This window comes from Haliotis rubra, unplaced genomic scaffold, assembly GCF_003918875.1.
Source record: "Haliotis rubra isolate DU_JTF1 unplaced genomic scaffold, ASM391887v1 Scf506, whole genome shotgun sequence".
NCBI classification, from domain to species: domain Eukaryota; kingdom Metazoa; phylum Mollusca; class Gastropoda; order Lepetellida; family Haliotidae; genus Haliotis; species Haliotis rubra.
The window spans coordinates 84,540-108,048 of record NW_025767198.1 but is presented as its reverse complement, the minus strand read 5'-3'; the positions used below and the strand labels follow the sequence as shown (position 1 = coordinate 108,048).

General features: G+C 41.4%; 3 protein-coding genes across 4 annotated transcripts in view; 2 read left to right on the top strand and 1 right to left on the bottom strand.

The window, feature by feature from the left end:
- LOC124292037 (putative oxidoreductase GLYR1 homolog) overlaps positions 1 to 23,509 on the bottom strand; it is an 89,560-nt gene that overhangs the window by 7,931 nt on the left and 58,120 nt on the right.
- LOC124292040 (leucine-rich repeat and transmembrane domain-containing protein 1-like) lies at positions 6,113 to 20,861 on the top strand. 2 transcript variants are annotated; one of them, XM_046729112.1, is made up of 2 exons: positions 6,113 to 6,292; positions 19,962 to 20,861. In XM_046729112.1, the coding sequence occupies exon 2, from the start codon at positions 20,044 to 20,046 to the stop codon at positions 20,731 to 20,733; it is 690 nt and encodes a 229-aa protein (XP_046585068.1). In that variant the 5' UTR covers positions 6,113 to 6,292; positions 19,962 to 20,043; the 3' UTR covers positions 20,734 to 20,861. The 2 variants fall into 2 exon arrangements, with proteins under 2 accessions (XP_046585068.1, XP_046585069.1); XM_046729113.1 differs by lacking the exon at positions 6,113 to 6,292 and adding an exon at positions 13,046 to 13,126.
- LOC124292038 (leucine-rich repeat-containing protein 4B-like) lies at positions 20,793 to 22,290 on the top strand. The gene has a single exon (XM_046729111.1). The coding sequence runs from the start codon at positions 20,931 to 20,933 to the stop codon at positions 22,140 to 22,142; it is 1,212 nt and encodes a 403-aa protein (XP_046585067.1). The 5' UTR covers positions 20,793 to 20,930; the 3' UTR covers positions 22,143 to 22,290.

The following is a 23,509-nucleotide window of genomic DNA, read 5'->3' as shown; positions in this document are numbered from 1 at the left end:
CAATATCAGAGCCAGCTTCCACAGTCCGTCAATATCGTCCAGCTTCCAGTCAGCTTCCACAGTCCGTCAATATCAGAGCCAGCTTCCACAGTCCTTCAATATCAGAGCCAGCTTCCACAGTCTGACAATATCAGAGCCAGCTTCCACAGTCCGTCAATGTCAGAGCCAGCTTCCACAGTCAGACAATATCAGAGCCAGCTTCCACAGTCCGTCAATATCAGAGCCAGCTTCCACAGTCCGTCAATAGCCAGCTTCCACAGTCCTTCAATATCAGAGTCAGCTTCCACAGTCTGACAATATCAGACAAAATGGTGATGCTCTGTTTGGCTAAAGTGCCTAAAGGAGGGTCTACTAAAAACATGAAACACTTCAAGAAATGGAACTTGCTGAGCACTACTACTAAATACATATGCACCAAATTTCATTACATGTCGAAAAGAAATGCCAAAAAATGTTTTATCAATATGTCTGCTGTGGTGGCCATATTAAAAATCAGATTCAGATTCCTTTGCACACACTGGTTGAAACAAATTGTACAAGTTTCAGCATCATTGGGAGTGATCCCTGAGGGATAGTTGCACTGTACAAGGTGACCATCCCACTAACCAAGTTTCAGGCTTCAGGCCCTTGAAGGTTACAAAATAAAATTAATTTTTTTGTTTGTTTGGCTTACTGGGGGAATTTTGGAACAGACCCACTACTACCTTTATGCTAAATATTTTAAGCCATAAGAATCTACTGATCAATACAACAAATACTATAAATATTAATGACTGGATAACCGAAAAGGGGTCCCAAAACATTCACTTGTACTCGTATGACAGTCATCATGTCTGTAGAGGCTTTTTGGTCACAGAGTGACTTATATGTCTGTTCAATATTGAAAACCCAAAAATATATCCTTGTGTTGTTCTGTTGTTGTTTTAGCAGCAGTCAGCACTATTACAGTATTATCACAGGGGCCTCTAGTAATGTAGTGTGGAGAAGACATACCAGTGGTTGATATGATTGCCAACATCCCCCTGGATCAGAACGCGATACCACATCCACCCACCTGATCACCCGCTCCATGACGTCACCTCGCACAACAAACATAGTTTACTGGGGTCGCATTGTAACCCGGACTCCTCGGTGTAGTACTGCAGAGTGTTTGATTGTAATTTAAACAGTGAGAGGAGTGACCTATTTACCCCCACCATGAGAGCTGCACATCCATCAACTTTTTCCAGGAAACCACCATTCCTGCATGTCTACAAACACTTCCAATGTACAACACAAACACAGAGATGTCAAACTAATTTTTTCTCCATTGCATTGAATACTTAAACCACTGCTTCCAGCTGTGATCTTCCCTCACCTATGGCCCCTCACAATATGTAACTCTTATAATTTTATGTCCCTGTTTTATAACTGATGTATACACAATCTCCTGTAGTACTTACAACTTCCTCCATGTATTCAACCATTTGAATTAAGAAATAGTTCCTCATTCTGGGAGATGACTCGAGCAAGCAATGCACCAAATTCACTACATAAAAATCTTTGTTATTCAGTTACAACAAACAGATTTATATAATGTCATTATTTGATGAGAAATGTTCATTCAGAACTACCCCAGTAAGTCTGGGCTGCACTCATAGCACATGCGCAGTGAAATAGGTTCGCGCAGCTTGGAAGCGGGTTGTACGGTGAATACTCGGTGAATGCTTTGGTGTGAGCTATTTTTCTAATGTTTTGTTGAAATTTCACAGGCGCAAGCTTTTTATATGTTATGACAGTAGATTACCGATTTAACTGTTTACGTAATTTCATTTGTCTATTTCCACCACACGTTCTTCTTATATACCAAGTCACTTTCTCAGTTCGATACTTAAAAGCAATGTAATTATTTAGCGATGACAGAATTTCTAACTGTGATATAGATACAGTCAAATCCCGATGAGTCGAATAGCTGGGGACCAAGTAATACATTCGACTTATCGATGTATTCGAGACATAGGTATGTCTATGAGGGTAGAATAAAACATGATCCAGTCCTAATTCCTCCGCCTAAGCATTTGTTTACCTAATGATTTCCCTATCACTCATAGGGGCACCTTATCAGTTCCAGTCTGATTAGCACAGACAGTGATTTCCGTAAAATCACTAATCTGCCTTTTGAACTCACCCGTCAAAAGGTGGCGGAAAGGTGTGAGCCGGGCTGGTTTGTTAATTGGATCAGTTTGCTGCACCAATCAACTTCTCATTGACTGACTTCGGCTTATGTATACAAGATTGCTGTTGCTTGAATCTCATGGGACCAAATTTCCTTCTCGAGTCATCGTGTGTATTTATGAGACGAATTCGTGTAACCGGTATTCAAATGATGACAACTATAACAGGAAATGGTCAGGACCGACAGGTACTTCGAGTTATGCATAATATTCAAGACACCGGCATTCGGCTCATCGGGATTTGACTGTATGTCATTGTCACAGACAAAACTCAATGCCTGTTTTATTGACACCTATGTGTCTGCCTGCCTGTCTGCTAATGACAATATTCAATACACAACTTCGATCACTAACCACATGCAATTTGAACTTAACACCTATCAGGCTATACACCATAAACAAAACGCATTGATTTATGGCCCGAGTTCGGTCTCTGTCACATTATGTTATTACACAGACAGGCAGGTGTGGTACTTGTACACATGACATGTTATGATGTCTGTTGATTGCAAAATGTTATACACAAAAAATGAGCATGTATTTACAAAACGCAACATCTCTATATATACACACACAATGAGCCGTTAGTGCATCTGCAAATGAACCAGCCGTTACACTTGAGTGCACACCCACCCGCTCTGACTGGGTTCGGTATCCCAGCTGCTTCGTTTCTTGGGAAGTAGACCCAAGTACAAAATATTGCACCTTTGATTTGCGATTGCATGCTTATAATTTTGTTTATATGTTTTTTCATAATCAGCAATGTATATTATATGTCATTAATAAGTGATAATTGTGTTTTAATTATGTTTGATTTTTTGGTTGCATGTGACCTTTAACAAATGACTATATCTATCAATAACTAATTATGAGCAATGTAACAAGTAATGAGAAAAGTTCTGTATCATATGACTGATAAACCATGAACCAGCTGGTAGAGCGTCAGTCAGTACTACAGCTGGTAGAGCGTCAGTCAGGACTACAGCTGGTAGATTGTAAGGCAGTACTACAGCTGGTAGAGTGTCAGTCAGTACTACAGCTGGTAGAGTGTCAGTCAGTACTACAGCTGGTAGAGGGTCATTCAGTACTAGTGAGTGAGTGAGTTTAGTTTTACGCCGCACTCAGCAGTATTCCAGCTATATGGCGGCGGTCTGTAAATAATCGAGTCTGGACCAGACAATCCAGTGATCAACATCATGAACATCGTCATTCAGTACTACAGCTGGTAGAGCGTCATTCAGTACTACAGTTTGAAGAGTGTCAGTTAGTACTACAGCTGGTAGAGCATCAGTCAGTACTACAGCTGGTACAGTGTCAGTACTACAGCTGGTAGAGCATCAATCAGTAATGCAGCTGGTAGATTGTAAGTCAATACTACCGCTGGTGCAACATTAGCTTGCAGGACTCAATATTGATTAACGTCAGTTTACCAGGCTGAGATATTGTAGTAATTATCCTGCAATCAATAACATATCAAATCTGCCAGTTAACTTTGTAAACATACGCCCATTGACATGACCTCTTCTGAAAGTACAAGTAGTTTGTGCATGCAGTATACATGTGGACAAGGATTGCAAGGGTTGTGATCTTGCACATCCCTCACCAAGAAACAGGTGCCCATGAAGAGTACACCTGGCTTGAAGTAATTCTACGCTCCTTTTGAATGTGGAATTTACGTTCATGTCTTTATTGACAACTACTAATCACAAAGAAACACATATTTTTACAATGACCTACCCAAGCATTAAACTAGGAATTCCAATCAATTGCCATCGGCAAGCAAAAGGAAAATATCCTGATACTGTGTGAAATTGATCTTAAATTGGAACTGAACATAAAACATTCTTATTTTTGTAAATTCTAAGAAATTAGGACATTGTCATTTGCTTGCAGTCCTGGGGACATTTCAATTGCTCTGGGGTGTAACCACGATGAGAAATACTCCAATCTGGAAGGATTTTGTGTAGGAAGAACTCCTGCACTGAAAGTGACACACATGTGGAATTGTCTATGTCTTAGTGAAGACAGTTGGACAAGCTAAATCTGACAATCTGACAATCTCATGGTGTCATAGTAATTCCACACCCAGTAAAAAGCAATGGGAAAAGCTGATTTTACACTGTTCAGTTACCTACTGCACAAATGCTGCCACCCACACCCCCAGTATACACACTGCTGTGTTCTCTAGAGCCCTACACCCCTGTGTGTATGTGAACCCACACCCCCAGCATACACACTGCTGTGTTCTCTATAGTCATACACCCTGTGTGTATGTGAACCCACACCCCCAGTATACACACTCCTGTGTTCTCTATAGCCCTACACCCTGTGTGTATGTGAACCCACACCCCCAGCATACACACTGCTGTGTTCTCTATAGCCCTACACCATGTGTGTATGTGAACCCACACTCCCAGTATACACACTGCTGTGTTCTCTAGAGCCCTACATCCCGTGTGTATGTGAACCCACACCCCCAGCATACACACTGCTGTGTTCTCTATAGCCCTACACCATGTGTGTATGTGAACCCACACTCCCAGTATACACACTGCTGTGTTCTCTAGAGCCCCTACATCCCGTGTGTATGTGAACCCACACCCCCAGTATACACACTCCTGTGTTCTCTATAGCCCTACACCCTGTGTGTATGTGAACCCACACCCCCAGCATACACACTGCTGTGTTCTCTATAGCCCTACACCCTGTGTGTATGTGAACCCACACTCCCAGTATACACACTGCTGTGTTCTCTAGAGCCCTACACCCCGTGTGTATGTGAACCCACACCCCAGTATACACACTGCTGTGTTCTCTATAGCCCTACACCCTGTGTGTATGTGAACCCACACTCCCAGTATACACACTGCTGTGTTCTCTATAGCCCTACACCATGTGTGTATGTGAACCCACACCCCCAGAATACACACTGCTGTGTTCTCTATAGCCCTACACCCTGTGTGTATGTGAACCCACACCCCCAGAATACACACTGCTATGCACCAACACTGCCAACATTTCCTCTGTTGGCCAGTAATAACCTGCCAAGGTGCGTGTTACTGTGCTGTCATGTCTGTACTGCTTATCCTGTGATCGAAGGCATAATGTAGACAAAGTAGCGACAGCAATTCCATGACAGGATCAATTGGTAATAATGCTGCATGCAGTCGTTTTATTGATTCACCATTACTGGACTGTTTGTGCCCCAGGGGCCATGTACAAACACATAGTTGTAGTCAGCATATACCCGCTCCATCTTATCAAAACTGGATAACATGAACAGGGAGGTAGAACTCAGTTAACACTAACAACATAATAACAAATTATTCAATCAAAACTTCCCGCTGTAGTTGCAACAGTGAATCACAGAATTTCAATAAACAGTTACAATTACCACTGAAGGGCGTTGGATGCAGCATAATAATTTTATGAATGAGAATAAATAAGTTTGCAACAATTCACAAGTCTTTTTGGTGCTGATAGTTGTTGCCAGGTAACCATATGAGATCATGAAAAAAGTAAGTTGTATCTTTTGTTAGGAATTTACATCAGTTTCATTGATTGATTACATTGTATCACAATGAGAAATCATACAAAGGATAAACATTTATTCCAAATGATTAATTTTTTGTTACAGTTATTTTAGAAATGTAATTGGGTTTCTAGGATTCATGACACAAAATTAAGTTGAAAAAAAGAATGTATTTACACTAGCACTGATTTATAACAAATGTTCTTACTTTGCCCGAGAACAATAAACCTAGAAACCAAGTTAACAGGATGCATTCATTTCCCCTCACGGTATAACAGGGAGAGTACTGATAATGGACTAACCTCTCCCTCTTAAACTGCATCCAGACTGAGCTTGCTAGCTGCCACCCCCACACAGGCAGTGGAGATGCCCAAGCAAGCACACTACCAGAATCAATAGGTTTGAGCAGCCAGGAGCATCACTGCCTGTACTTGCTCATTCCTTCTCTCATTACAAATGCACAGCCACAATTAAAATTTGGACGGAATTTCTTGTGTTGGGTGAAGAGAAGACAATGTGGGCCTCCAAGGTCCTCCAGAGTCTGTGGGTAAGTGATGGGGAATGTTGGTTGGGCTTTTACTTTGTGATCTAACTGTACAGCCAGCCGTCTGCTCATGCTGTTTTGTGTTCTAGGCACTACACCGAACATTTCTGAATACTGTGTTAGTGCTGATCTCTACACCACCATGCTTTTGTTGTTATGAGTCATATTCTTGTAATATGCAGGCACCACCTGACTTACTGTGTCAGGTGGGCTGGATAACCGCTACATTGGAACAACAAGCAACACTGAGGCAATAATTTCCTTCATGTGTCCGAATGTTTGCAAGAAAAATTGGAATACCTACTCAAGTTTCCTGTTACAACTCGGTAACAAGAAGTCAGTTTCTTAGTATAAAAACATACATAAAGTTGATTCAGGATGTCTTCCTAAAGTTGTGCTTCCATAGACAAACTAATCTCTTGACCTGGTACATATCTTGGAGACTTGCATTAATTTGTTAATTACTCACTAAATTTAACACTGACTTTAATGTTACCAATACCATTTCACATAAAACTTCATCTGTACCACATATTCAAGTGGGAACATTGCCTAAAACAGAGCAAAACCCCTGCACCATGCACCCTAGACCCCAGTCAGGAAAACATGGGTCCGGTTACACAACCTTGTTTATATCAGCTAAACCTAGAGACTTCCTCAAAGGCCAAGTTCAATACTCACATCTGGAATGAAATACATGGGATTTATCAAGCCATGCTGGGCGGCTAACATCTGCCTGAGTCTGCAGCCTATGTCAGTCCAGTTACAAACTGGGTGTGGAAGTTGGAACCAGTCATATAACTACTATTGCTAAGTCTTTGTAGATGTGATAACAGGACCAGATACAAGGACCAAAGGGGTTCTAATTTTTCCCTTTACAAGAATATGACTTAAGCCTTGAATAAAATGACCCTATTTTCCAAACTTTGCTAGATAAATACCTGAAGCAGTAAAGATTTTGAATGTCATGATTTGTAACTATGGTAATTCTACAAACAATTTGAATTCTTAGTTATGCAATCAATGTAGACTGTGTCAGTCTTGGTTTATCTGAATAAGAGACAATAAATGTAAGTCATACTTTGTTGGTTACTGGACAATAGAGACAATAACAAGTATATGTAATCTTTGTTGGTTACTGTGACAATAGCAACAATAACATCTGCAAGTAATACTTTGTTGGTTACTGTGACAATAGCAACAATAACATGTGCAAGTAATACTTTGTTGGTTACTGTGACAATAGCGACAATAACATGTGCAAGTAATACTTTGTTGGTTAAGTAATACTTTGTTGGTTACTGTGACAATAGCGACAATAACAATAACATAATACTGCAAATAACATGTAATACTTTGTTGGTTACTGTGACAATAGCGACAATAACATGTGCAAGTAATACTTTGTTGGTTACTGTGACAATAGCGACAATAACATGTGCAAGTAATACTTTGTTGGTTACTGTGACAATAGCGACAATAACATGTATAAGTAATACTTTGTTGGTTACTGTGACAATAGCGACAATAACATGTATAAGTAATACTTTGTTGGTTACTGTGACAATAGCGACAATAACATGTATAAGTAATACTTTGTTGGTTACTGTGACAACAGCAACTACTAACAATATAAGCAATATTTTGTTGCTTTCTTTGATACACATGCTGTTCTCTCTTTATCATTGCTGTGTAGCTCAAGTCACCTTGGAAAGAATTACATCAATGGCCTCAGCTTTAGCTTCAAACTTGAATATCAGGAATTAACTGTTTATCACTTACTATTTCTTGTAATAGTGTGACAAGCATGTTACTTGTACAGCCACATATGAAGTTGGAGCATGTTCCCCTTGTCAGTGATGAATGGTCATAGCTCAACAAACTCTAAATATTATATTTTTAGAAAATTATAAAACAGTAATGAGACATCTGGTCATTTCGTGATCTAAAAAAGATTTTCAGGGTATTCTTCTTTGTATCAAGTTACAAAAAAAACAACCCCCAAACATGGTATCAGCAGGCATGTCTAATTTTGTCTCACAATTCTGTTTCATAAATCTGTTGACATCCTGGAGCTACTGACAAGAGAGTTGACACAACAGGGACTGACAATACATATTTTATCTGGCACGTGACTACACTTTAGGTGACCTCAAATATAGCTGTCAACTTCAAATGAGCAGCTCACCAGTACACAGAGCTATGCAGCTGAGTGACTTTCTCTGTGACTTTGACCCACAATACTTTGCTTGCTGAGGTACAAAAACACTGCTATCATCACCACCACTCAGTGTTTGTGACTCTCAGTACCCCATGTTTAAGTCTGATGGGCTAATCACTGCCTGTGTAAGTCACTTGCACATGCTGATGGCATATCCCCAGGGAGAAATCTGGCATGAAACAGTGGCCCCAGGTCTGACGGTGTGGTGTAGCTCCCCACATAGTGACACTCAAATATCGCTCAGAGTTACCCTCCTTTACCATCACAATATATGATTAACACATGATGATGGACCAACTTGTTACTAGGTTTGTGTTCATGTCATACTGATGAATGTTCATCACTCCAATGGCACCATAACACAGATCCAGAGTTTGAGCTCCATAGTCTGACAAGATACTCACTATACGTAGTTCTTGATACATGGTTTCGTACCTTGGGTACCATTTGTGGTACAGTGGTCAAAATGGCTCTATCAGCTTGCAGGGTTGCTGCTGGCTCTTGTCTTTGGGTCAACAAGTTGATGTACGTCAATGATGCCCCTTTACCAAGTTGATTTGCAGATATGTCGTCAATGTACTGAACTAGATTCAGTTAATGTAATAATATTGTAGCCCTCATGTCGGGGGTGTGGCTTTGTGACAGTGTCTGAACACAGGACTAAATGTCACTGGGTCCTATGATCTCATTAATACCTTTGCATTAGGACAAAACACAACCAATTGACAGCCTGCCTCTTCCACACAGCACATGTTCTTACAAAGCATATTAGCTGTTTCTAACACCCACCATACAACACCCAGTTTCTTACACCCATCATACAACACCCAGTTTCTTACACCCACCATACAACACCCAGTTTCTTACACCCACCATACAACACCCAGTTTCTTACCCACCCACACCCAGTTTCTTACACCCACCATACAACACCCAGTTTCTTACACCCACCCTACAACACCCAGTTTATTACACCCATCATACAACACTCAGTTTCTTACACCCACCATACAACACCCAGTTTCTTACACCCACCCTACAACACCCAGTTTATTACACCCACCATACAACACCCAGTTTCTTACACCCACCCTACAACACCCAGTTTCTTACACCCATCATACAACACTCAGTTTCTTACACCCACCCTACAACACCCAGTTTATTACACCCACCATACAACACCCAGTTTCTTACACCCACCCTACAACACCCAGTTTATTACACCCACCATACAACACCCAGTTTCTTACACCCACCATACAACACCCAGTTTATTACACCCATCATACAACACTCAGTTTCTTATACAGATCATACAACACCCAGTTTCTTACACCCACCCTACAACACCCAGTTTCCAGATCATACAACACCCATCATACAAGACCCAGTTTTTACCCACAACATACAACAGGACAAGATGATACTGGTATTAGTTTGACCTGGAGACTGTGTAAACTGATAAGCCTATTGTGGTGACTGACAGTATCTAGTGTCGTATCTGATGTGTGCCAGTGAGTGCCTTGCAGGCTGCTGATCATACACACATACCCACTGACATGAGCGAGAAGAACACTAGTAAAGCTATACCTGACAGAAATTAACTTAGGTCATCCTTCATCCCTTCAGTCATGTAGATCCTCCAACAGTGTCAGGTCCATTGACTTTCACAGAAACAGTGGGTACAGTGCAATGATGGAAGAATGGATCAAATCGTTTCACATCATTGACACAAACCATTTTGACATTTTATGCGTCGGTCGTAGCCAAATTTACTTTGAAAAACACACACAGGCAGTTGAGTGACCTGACCTCAGATCCTGTTGGTAATTTAAGGTAATTACCATATGTTCGGAACATTTGCCTCTCAGCACATAATGTCAAATGTTGGTAACTATGGGAGATTCAGAACCTGAGGAAAATTTGAAAATAACATGGTTCAGGGATTGTGTGACAGACTATTTCGGTACACTTTTCAGATCCTACTGATAAACACCTATTTCACTACTTTATACATCTTACATCAACAGTATGAATAATCAACAGGAATAATAATATCAGTATTTGTAACACTTGACAAACTGACAAGAACACTTTATGTCAAGCTCCCTATCAACTGGTGTCATCAACACAACAGTTATGTGAATGTCTCCTTTACCAGGAGTGCCCTAATAACAGGTGTCTACAGCTATCCGCACAATTTCTGTCTGCCACATACAAAGTCAGGTCCTGACAAGTTACCAGGCAGTGTACAACATCCTCGGTAGGCCTGTATTTCCTGCAGATGACTGTAGATACAGATGTTGTGTGGACTGTAGGCTTCATTCTGTATATCAGTTCCCTGTCTTGCCCTTCTCACTGAGAAATAGTCAGGAGGATTTAATTGGCAGGCATTGTCACAACTTCAGCACCTGGCAAATATCACTCATAGCATGAAAACCTCAGTCATAAGATATATATATAATATCCACACTCCCACCTACCCACATCCAAGTGTTCCATCCCCACACACCAGTATTGCATCCACACCTCCCCACATCTGAGAATTGCATCCACACATCAGTACTGCATCCCCACACACCAGTATTGCATCCACACCTCCCCACACCTGAGAATTGCATCCACACATCAGTACTGCATCCCCACACACCAATATTGCATCCCCACCTCCCCATACACCAGTATTGCATCCCCACACCCCAGTATTGCATCCCCACAACCCAGTACTGCGTCCCCACCTCCCCACAACCCAGTACTGCATCCCCACCTCCCCACACCAAAGTATTGTATCCCCACACCCAGTACTGCATCCCCACCTACCCACACCCAGTACTGCATCCCAAATTCCCAGTACTGTATCCCCACCTTCCTACTCACCAGTATTGCATCCCAACATCCCAACACACCAGTACTACATCCCCACCTTCCTACACACCAGTACTACATCCCAACATCCCCACACACCAGTACTACATCCCCACCTTCCTACACACCAGTATTGCATCCCAACATCCCCGCACACCAGTACTACATCCCCACCTACCTACACACCAGTAATACATCCCAACTTCCCAGTACTGTATCCCCACACACCAGTACTACATCCCAACCTCCCCTCACCTCAGTACTACATCCCCATACATTAGACACCCTACATATGACCTTGACATATTGAACCAACAGGTCATATTCGCCATGTCCACAGATGTGAGTGTAATGCCACATGCAGCAGATGGTTGTAATTAGGTTTTGCTCTGTATCCAGCATAATCTCCATGTAATGCTAAATAAAATCAATACTTCTTCAGTACACACTTTATTAAAGCAATTGCTAGTTTCTGTTTTGAATGGATAATATTTCATAACTTATCTGTCTAATGGGCATCATGTCTATGTCTAGGTATAAGAATCAAGACATTGTAGAACCAGACCAGCATGATGCCACATCTTTCATGTATCCATGGTGTTCAATGCAAACTGAAGTGGGTCAGATCTGGAAGTCCCCTTGCTAGCCCTCCCCTCCCTTGGCCATTGTCCAGTATTCAATATCCAGCCTCCAACACTGATTCGTATGAGTGTGTAAAATACCTTCACTAATCAGACACAAGCGGAAATTACTGGTTGTACTAACTGCACTCTCTGTATTCCTACATGCCGCTACAACTCCTGTACCTTCCGCAAAGATGGGGGGACTGCACTGGTGGGGGCACTATCTCAGCACACAAATAGCATTACCACTCACAGTAATTAACTTACCTTTCTAATGACCTTGCTTAGTGTGTAACTGGCATGGAATCAATAATTAGCTATCCCTCCCAAACATCACTGACCATCATAAATGTTATAACCCTAATGGGCTAGACTTCCATACATTGTTAGGGTGGATGGGGGAACCGTAGAAAGCAAAGCTGTTAATTATGTAAAGGTGAAACACACCAGTGGTAGGTAGTATGGTCACTCAGCCATAACAAAGACATAAGATGAAACAATGAGCCAGCCTGTCTGGGTATCCATGGCGTACAGCTGCTGAAAACATCATCAGCAAACTTGGAACATTTCCGTGTCCACAACTCACACATGAATCCTAATAGTCAATATTTTCCAGTATTTGGAATTTGTTTATTCTCATAATAACCTAATCTTACTAGCTGAAAGAAAACCCCTCTTGACTGTGTTTTATCAGATATTAGAATTTTTTGTGTGTGTGTCACAACATTGTCAAAGATAAGTTCAAGGGTACTGTCAGTCAAAAGTACTTTAACACGTAATCAGGTCGTGCTCAAGATAGGAGTCTGTTGTTCGTAAACAACACTTTCACATGATTTCATACACAGATTATATTTGTTTCTTTCTCAGTGAACAAATGGTCATGAAACTCCACAAGGAAACTGACATATCTCCATGATATTGATACATCACTCTGACACAATAAACACCGTGCATTTTGATTTTGCAGTTACATAGCAAACAATTGTTTAACCCCAGATAAAGGCATCTCCTTGATAGCACGTGGTTAATGAGGCCAGATAGGCAAGCATCACTGCCAACATATCTCGGCCTCTGTCCTGCAGTAACATGTGAGGACCCTGTGTGGAGACAGCTCTCACCTGCCAGGTAATGTCTTTGAATGCTAATGCGAAACAAACGGTAAATAGAAGCTGTGGACACATCTACAGCAGGTGAAGAGAACCTAAGCATAACCCATTACTACATCTAGCTGCCTGAGCTGGCAATAACTTGTATTAGAATTAAGGATTATTCAAATGTAGTGGAAGTAATGTGTAACTCATTTAAGTTTGACCATAATGCTTACTTCAAGTTGATTTTTAGTGACTCCTGCTGCTGTGAACAGGTGTTGTTCTACTAAATTGTTCTGTACAATGCTTGCATCAATAGCTGGGTGAATAGTAGCCCTGTACAGTAAGTGGAATTAGCAACCTGTGTGTGATCAATGGCAGGTGTGTTAGCCGCTACTGAGACATGGCTATATCATTCTCTGGGAGTGATAGCTTCTGTGTAGCCAGCAGCGTCACGGACTGGCTGATCAATCTAGGGCTGCAGCAATTTACTATGAGGCAAATATGATACCTATCATGAATATTTGATAATGAGTAACGAATACAGTACCGAGTGGGCAGTGATGTATAATTAATATAACAGATATATACCTAGTTTATTCATCATCACAATGACCCCATCATATAAGGATCTTGACTATCATTCTGCCTGGCTTGGATATGTTACATTTTGCATACCTCACTTTGATAATAAACCCCAAATTTAAGGAAAATTACTCCATTTCAAATGAAATTGATTAATATTCAGTACACTAATAATGAGTTCCGTTCACTGAATACACGAGTGAACTGTAACTGCCTGTACTGTACTCATGATACTGTACTCTCCATCAACAAACTATCCCTCACTTCTCAAACGTCTAAACATGTACAGGTTTCATTCCAATTAGATTGTTATCCACTTTACATGATGGAAGTAAACCTGAGGCTAGCTCTCAATCTGATGCCCTCTCTGATGGAACACAATAACCACGGATTCACCTCTTAATATAGCCATACATTACAGATCCTATTTTTGACGTTTGATTTGACAATTTGCTATCTCCAGTGATGAAATCTATTGCCTAATGGGTAGCTGATTGGAGTGCCCGTGGCAATGTGTGTGTGTGACCAGAAGACTGGGGGGCCTGCTACTGGTGGAAGAGAACATCACAAGCTAAGCAGCAGGAAACAGTCAACGTTTTTGGAGGAAAACATATTGTTTGTTTTGAAAGAAAAGGATTTGATATTTTGGTCTAATTGAAAACACAAACTTCAAAGTTCAAGAAAATTTAAATTATACTGGCCCTTTTTCTATATTACACTTGCAAGATGTAAGCATCGAACCACTGAAATTCATACACACATGATAACTTTAATGGCAGTTTTAAAAACTGGGCTAATTTAAAAAAAATATGCTATCATGTGTGCCAAAATGGGCCTCTATCTTACTGTGTCCTATGAGCTGATGGGTTATCTTGCCAGTCACCATACAATAATAGTGACTGTGATATTCACATAATCTTGTAACAAAACAAACTAGCTCCTCAGAGTGTGTCAGCCACTGACTGGTAAAGGGAGAGCTAATGTCTAATGTGTGTGCCCCCCTACCTTAGTACTGAGAGCCCTGCTGCAAGCGTCCTACTGATGGAGATGTCATCTCTGTCCACTACTGGGAAGGCAAAGCTTCACCACTGAGCCAATGTCTAATGTGTGTGCCCCTCTACCTTAGTACTGAGAGCCCTGCTGCAAGCCCCTACTGACGTTTTTGGAGGAAAACATATTGTTTGTTTTGAAAGAAAAGGATTTGATATTTTGGTCTAATTGAAAACACAAACTTCAAAGTTCAAGAAAAATTGAAATTATACTGGCCCTCTTTCTATATTACACTTGCAAGATGTAAGCATCGAACCACTGAAATTCATACACACCCAGTCACCATACAATAATAGTGACTGTGATATTCACATAATCTTGTAACAAAACAAACTTAGCTCCCTCAGAGTGTGTCAGCCACTGACTGGTAATGGAGAGCCAATGTCTAATGTGTGCCCCCTCACCTTAGTACTGAGATCCCTGCCGCAAGCTCCCTACTGATGGAGATGCCATCTCTGCTCACTCACTACTGGGGAGGCAAAGCTTCACCACCTGAGCCAATGTCTAATGTGTGTGCCCCTCTACCTTAGTACTGAGAGCCCTGCTGCAAGCTCCCTACTGACGTTTTGGAGGAAAACATATTGTTTGTTTTGAAAGAAAAGGATTTGATATTTTGGTCTAATTGAAAACACAAACTTCAAAGTTCAAGAAAATTGAAATTATACTGGCCCTTTTCTATATTACACTTGCAAGATGTAAGCATCGAACCACTGAAATTCATACACACATGATAACTTTAATGGCAGTTTTAAAAACCTGGGCTAATTTAAAAAAAATATGCTATCATGTGTGCCAAAATGGGCCTCTATCTTACTGTGTCCTATGAGCTGATGGGTTATCTTGCCAGTCACCATACAATAATAGTGACTGTGATATTCACATAATCTTGTAACAAAACAAACTAGCTCCTCAGAGTGTGTCAGCCACTGACTGGTAATGGGAGAGCCAATGTCTAATGTGTGCCCCCGACCCTTAGTACTGAGCATCCCTGCTGCAAGCTCCCTACTGATGGAGACCCCATCTCTGCTCACTACTGGGGAGGCAAAGCTTCACCACTGAGCCAATGTCTAATGTGTGTGCCCCTCTACCTTAGTACTGAGAGCCCTGCTGCAAGCTCCCTACTGATGGAGATGCCATCTCTGCTCACTACTGGGGATGCAAAGCTTCACCTGCTGTCTCACTAAACACCAGCACATCATTCTGTCACACTCAAACTGGAAATCTCATATCTCTGGCCTCATGTTACTGACCTGCATCATCACTGTAAACAATGTAGCTGCCTAAATGCAATATTGTTATGGATTTGATGAACTAATGTCAAACCAGCTGTCAATCATGGCATGAAGGAGAGTGTTACAAATCCTGATCAAGGTTTGCTGCAGACTCTAGTCAAACATCTCCCACGGAACCCATGTCTGTAATCCAGTTTTTGCTGGCTATATTTACAGAGTGAGCAAGTCCCAACATTCTCCATAAGGCTTAACTACGTGTGCAGACACTCCAACCAACAACACGACTATGCTAATGTTATACTTCCATTGCTGTATTTGTGGTGTGGTGCTACAACAAGCATGTCTGTTATACAGATTATCAGGGATAAACACAACAACTGGTCTGTTAGTCTGTGACTTGTGAAAACCAACAGGGACTACTTGTTTCACCCAAAATCTCGCACAAACCTGCACACCTGGATTCCACCACCACCAGCGTGTATTCCTGATTGTGGTCCTGTCCAAGACAAGCTGTGGTCTCTAATATTAACTTGGGCTAATTAGCGCTCATATCTTGAAGCTGATAAGGCTTATTTTGACATTTCTACAAATGTTGATAACAGTAACCTCTGTGTATGGGGAAATATGCTTGTAATGTTCCAGCTGGTGTAAAAGAACTGTAAAGCATAGAGCTTTTACATCGTAACTCCCACGCTAATCACGATACATGTTGGGGAGATTCTTTCCAGCCCTGTGATGTTTCATGAATGAAAAAGGACATACAACTCCTAATACACAGGAAACACACAGAGCTAGTTCTGCTGTAAATAATTTATCTGATAATCTGGCTCAGAATACTACTTCACAGAGAACATCATATTTCCAAATATATTTCGGGTTTTGTGATTGGTGTGAGGAAAAACATCTTATGAAATTGTTTTTGTGCAATGAGTTTACATCCACGTGTGCTATATCCTGTCCGGTTCCACAGCCTGCCTTGGTGTGTCCTGGCTCTTCTCATGCCCACTACCTTGTAACAGGCAATATCCCCTCAACATGGCCTGTCCTCCTTCACCAACACCACCATATAATTACTTCCCAGCATATTCAACACTTTCACTATCAGAAGGAACAACTAGATGTGAGGACGTGTTTCAGTTTCACAGTACCACATAGTAACGTCACTGTGGAGATCAATACCCTGACCAACATGTGCACACACAGTGAAATCTGTAATTAATTCATGCATGTTTATACCAAGTATGAACCTGGGCACACCATTTCATCCACAATCAGCCACACTGTCTTATCTGTGAGCTTGTTCAGGTCAGAGGTCAGCTGAGATTACAACATGCCGCCCAGAGTAGGATCAATCACTTCAGCTGTCACAGTATTTGTATCTGACCTACTTTAACACAGAAAACTGGGACAATTTCTTTCAAAGTATTTCCAAATTTAAAGTGAAAAAACTCAAAGAGTTTGCATAAATGACTCGATTTTATAACTTAAGCCAATTGCAGGCTAGTTATTAGTTGTATTTGTTCTATCCACTGTCACATTTGTATTACACGTTTAAGGACATGGAAAGAAAGTGTGGCAGAAATATTGATCCACCAGGAGAAAATGTCACTTGATAACCAACGTCACTCCAAGGTCACAGTTGAGTTTGTTTCCAGATTTGACACACACAACAATTTAAACGTTTGCTGGAATAAGGCGCCTTACAAAAGTCTTGTTTATCCCCTCACTGACCTATGTAAGAATGACCTGCTCTCTGTGTAATGGTGGATCCTGAGTGAACCTACTGAGAGCTGGCGTATCACCGGTACATATGGGAAGTCCTTCTCAGTCCTACATGCTGGACTGTGTGGGAGGCTTGCTGCATGCACCCACCATCTCAACTGTAACTTACACCTAATCCTGATATATCCTGAAAGATGTTTACGGAAAAGTATGCAACAGGATCAATCTCTCTTATAAGCTTCATACTCTTACAAATAACCTATGTTCAAACAGCAGGAAACATTCACATACATATGACTAACTACTATCCAACCTGACATGTGTCCAACCCCTGAATTCTGTAATGCCTCTATACTTGCCCTACAGAGTTTGTTCATCAATTATTATTGAGTGTTAACCTTCTAATGTTAAAACAGCATTCATAAATAGATAAGGATGTTAAATGACTTGAGGAAGGCTACAATCACCACCATGTTGTTTGACTGACATAAACAACTGTGGTGAATGTTTTATTCATCATTATATAACCGTGTCTTCCCATTGAGAATCAATACACTACAAAACACTGCCACTCATGCAAGACCAGCACCCCTGGTAGCCAGTGTTCAACATCTGACCTATTTAGTAATTGCATAGTCAATTAATGTCGATTTATAAGTATTTAGCAGCGAGGCAATAATGTCCACAGCAGAACCCAACTCATGAAACTACCATGCAGAATTAACAATTACATTGCTGAATGTGAAATATCGTCAGCTCACCCATCTTCATGCCGACATGTGGTTGCCCCATCCTCCTTGAAGGAGAGTTAGTTGATACTCAGATCTTGATGAACAGAATAGTTCAACCAATCATTGATGAAGGAGTGCATAAACTTGCCTTTCAATTTAAATTTTATGTTCAGTAAATCAATAATGCCAAATGTCACATAAGGTATACTACCGTAGATAAGCCATTTTGAGGACAGAAAAAAGCAGTCTGTAGAAGGGGTTGGCTTGACTTTTGTCAAACTTTTTTCCAGGGGGTAAGAAAACGACATTGTATAGCATCACATGAACAAACAAACAAGAGAAGACGACTTTGTCAGCAAAGACGTCAAATTTGCAATTAAACATCACTAGAAAAGATAATTTACCTATTCAGTGGTAATTTGTTTTTGCTTGGCATTGTCTTAAATGCAGGGATTAAGATTACCGTGTGTAATTGTCTCATATACAACACAGAAATTAATTAATTAAGACCAAACTGCTATAAGGCTCCCACAGCTTAGCCGGCCATCAGTTCACTAGTTTCTACTTGTAAGCAGAAACTAACAGGTGTAGGTTGTCAGACCTGCTGACTTGGTTGGTCATCATATCCCAATTTTGTCAAGTGATGCTGGATTGTCTGGTCCAGACTCTATTATTTACAGATAGCTTGAATACTGTTGTGTAGCATTGTGTAAAAATGCCAATGCACAATCATCTTTATGGAATGTTAAACACACTGTAACCTATCATGTCACAAGCTAAAAAACAAAATATATTCTCTACTTCTGGGAGATGTTTCTCTTACACTTGTGTTTTCTCAATTCAAATACTAGTAACATTATACTTTGGTTAATTGTAAGATACTGAAACAGTGTACACGTGACCCACTTCTACATGAAATACACATAGCAGCATCTGGTGCAGAGAACAATACCTTACAGCAAAACAGTGTCAGCATATGGCAGTAGAGCGAACACTGAGTGTGGTGAGCCTCATGCCATGTATGGCAACAAGTGGGGAACCACCACTGCCGACAGGCTGAAGCAGACTTCTCTTGAGATCATGCTACATGTGCAAGCCTGGTTACAAATATCAGACTGACTGACTGACTGACTGAGTTTGGTTTTACGCTGTTTTTAGCAATATTCAAGCAATATCACGGCAGGGGACGCCAGAAATGGGCTTCACAAATTGTACCCATGTGGGGAATCGAACCCGGGCCTTCAGCGTGATGAGCGAACACTTTAACCACTAGGCTTCCCCACCGCCCCTACAAATATCAGAACTGACACACAAAAATCACAGGAAATACTGTAGGTGGGAATTCTGATGAAGGTGACGACATAGCAGATAATTAATGTGAGGGCTTAGCAACTTAAATGATAACACTCAAATCCACAATTTGGGTGTTTCAGGTAAATCTATTTTACAATTGAGCACAGAAAATCCTGTATTTTCATACAATATACCAGACATTTCTGAAGAAATCACTGATAGACGACATGATTAACTGATTGTCTATGTTTACTTTCAGCCGCTACAAGGCCCACAGCCCAGCCAGTGATGTGTGGAGAGACAAGCATGCAGCAGCAGTAGCAGCCTGTGGTGGACCAGGAATGGGGGAGGTAGAAGCATGGGTGTTCAGGAGAGTCCTCATAGCTCTCACCCTCCTGTGGACTGTGGTGCAGCTCTCTGCCTCATGCCCACTACACTGTGTGTGCCAAAACTCTACAGACGCAAATATTACAAACATCACCTCGGTCATATGTGCTCAAGGAAACCTTACCGCAGTGCCAAAAGATCTGCCCCAAGAACTTTCATCTCTCAACCTCAGTGGCAACAGAATTGTGTTGCTAGGAGAAAGCTCTTTGGCAGACGTAAACTTACAGCAGTCTTTGAATACCAGTGTCTTTGATAACCTCTACAACTTAAAAATACTTGACCTAAGTCAAAATGCAATTTCTACCATCCAGCCACATGTCTTTGAAGCTTTAGGACTTGTGAAAGAATTGAATCTGTCCAGTAACAACTTAACAGACTTGTACAGTGACATGCTGTCAGGCTTGACGGCAGTGGACAAGCTGAACTTAGGCAGCAATAACATTGCCAGCATTGAGAACAACACATTTCTATACCTGGAGCAGCTTCGCTCCTGGATCTCAGCCACAATGACCTGCCAGAGCTACTCACTTTCTCCTTCTTTGGCCTGCAAACTCTTGAGAAGCTTTACCTTCAGCACAACAAGATTACATACATCGAGGCTAGCACCTTCTTGTCTCTCAGCAGTCTTCAGGTACTTGACCTAAGCCACAACAGACTCACTGTTATTGATACGCTCACATACTTCAGCCTGCCAAGTCTCACATCTCTTTCTTTCAAAGGCAACAAACTACAAGAAGTGATTCTAACTTTCAATGGTACCAACGAAAAGCTCCTGAATCTGAGCCTAGATGATAACCAATTCCCCAACATAAGCATTCCAGTGTTTCGGGGACTTGACAAGATGGAGGAGCTCAGTCTCAGTTGCATGCCTTCTCTGACCAATGTAGCCTTTGATGCTTTCCACGGTCTTCCATCACTCAAACACCTCAATATTAGTCACAATCCAGGCCTAACACTGGTGCATTCACACCTATTTGATCACCTTCCTAAGTTGGCATCAATTGATCTCAGTTACAACAACCTATCCAGCCTGTCATTATTGACATTCCATAACAATCACAACCTGCAAACAGTGAAGCTAGATGGCAATCACTTTACGTGTAACTGTGGCTTGGCCTGGTTAGCAAAATACGTCACCACGAACTCTACTGTTTACAGTGGGGACCTACACTGTCTTTTAGACGGTAAACAAATACATCTTACCAAAGCTACAAATCTCCATGAAATGTGTAATGAAATTCCCCAGGTCAATACAACAGAAATCTTATTCTTTGCAATTGGATCTTCTGCTCACATCACATGTGAGTTTGAGCCTGACCCTGACAGTGTGGTGATATGGACCACTCCTCGCAACAAGATCCTGACCTACCATGCCTTCCACCCTGATGTGATATCCCACATGCTGAGCAAGGAGGACATGCAGCTCAACAGCTCCTACCATGCCTCCCACTACTGGCACAACAGCTCAAGCTACTACGCCAGCCTCAGCAGCTTCAAGGACAGGATCGTCCTGCTCAACGACGGCTCACTATACATCGACTATGTCCTCCGCCTTGACAACGGTCCTTATAAGTGCTTAGTGATGAATGCAAACTACAACTCTTCAGATGTAATCATGGTGAGACTTGACTACAGTGTCTTATTCAATGTCAAAGTCATAAGTATTATTGTGGGTTCCGGATGTGCTATTTCCTTTCTTCTACTAAATATCATATACTCAATCATCAGAGCAATAGCTCGACGACTAGTCAACAAACGTCGCAGGGTAGCAATCAGAAAACTCCTTGAAAACTTGGATCTTTACAAGACAACACAATTTGCCAGATTACGTGAAAACTACAGTGGCCAGCTGAACCGCATCAGGGACCAGTATCACAATCAGTTCCACCGTCTGAGTGAAAACTACAACTCCCAGTTGAAGCGGGTGAGGCAGGGCTGCTCTCACCAGGTCGTCCGAATCAGGGACAACTACACGACAAAGGTGGGGCGGCTGCGCAACTACAGCTCACATCAGATTGAGCAGATCCGGAGATGTACAACAACCAGCTATTGAAGATGCGTGACTATGGGTCTCTGCAGATGGTGCGTCTGCATGAGAAGTACAAGCTCCAGCAGCAGCATGTCATCAAGCTGCTGGAGACCATGAACCTGGACAACTGCAAGACTGTGATAGAGACTGAGTGCTTGAGGACTGAGAGCATGATCTTTGATGTAGACATACTGAAAGATACAGAGGATAATTCCCTACCACCTCTCTCTGGAAGTGACTCAGAATATATCACTGCATCTAGCTCAGAAAATTCGAGTCAGGACAGTTTACAAATGTCACCATGTCCTGATGATGATGACTTTGAAAGACATATAAATACTCAGGAATTGAACAGTCATCTACACGATGTAGAAGAACCTCAGGTAGTTTTAGCACAGGTGAGCAGCGAACAGGACCATGACAATGTCTCATTTGTGATAGACATGAATGTGGAAGACGAGGACAATGTCAGGGAATCTATAGTGTGAGTGTGGCTAAATCAGGTGTAAATGTTGCAGTGTTCACGACCCACCGGGTCTGGCCAACAAGTGTCTACCTGTAAACATTTCTCCAAACTGTCTGTGCTGGTATACATCACATCATATACAGCAACCAGTGTTACTCTGTTGTTCAAATCGCTAGTTCTCTGCCTCTGTGGTGAGGACCACGTGTCGAGAGCCATCAGACAGTGTGGGTATGTGTTTACAGGAAATAGCAGGACTGACTGGAGGAGTGAATGTATATAATCCAGAGATATACATATTCTAATCCAGAGACCAAAACTGTGTCATGCATGAACAGACCTCAAGGCAAACACTCAGTTCACAATATTTTCAACAATGAAATATATGCAATATTCAGAACATTTGACACTTTCATATTTGTTTCACCACTACTGTTTATGAGATGTATCTATGTTTAGTAGCTGTTCTTGCTTGTCCAGCTAACCTACTATAAGTTTCAGTCCAACATGCCAAACTATATCACCCAGATGAAGGCCAGGATCAATGTTAATTATAGTTTATTGTACGTATTTATTTGTCTTTTGTCAAGTTCATTGAATATTTTTTTTCAAAACAGCATCTATCTAGATTATCCATATTTGCTGTGATGTAAGTGTTACATGGCACAGACAACAAGTGCACTCAGACACAGCTCACATGGACTCCTGTGTTACAATACGAGTTGCCAACACACAGAGAAGTCCTTGGAGATCAAACACACAGATTGCTACCACTTCTCATCCCACTATTTTGTTTAGACTCTCATCAACACACAAACTGACACACAGATCAATTAGTGGATGCAAGTTGTTCACATGAAACTGCAACCCAGAATTATGTCTAGAAGGTTCCTCCCGATTCGACTGATTTAGACTTGACTTCTTCTAC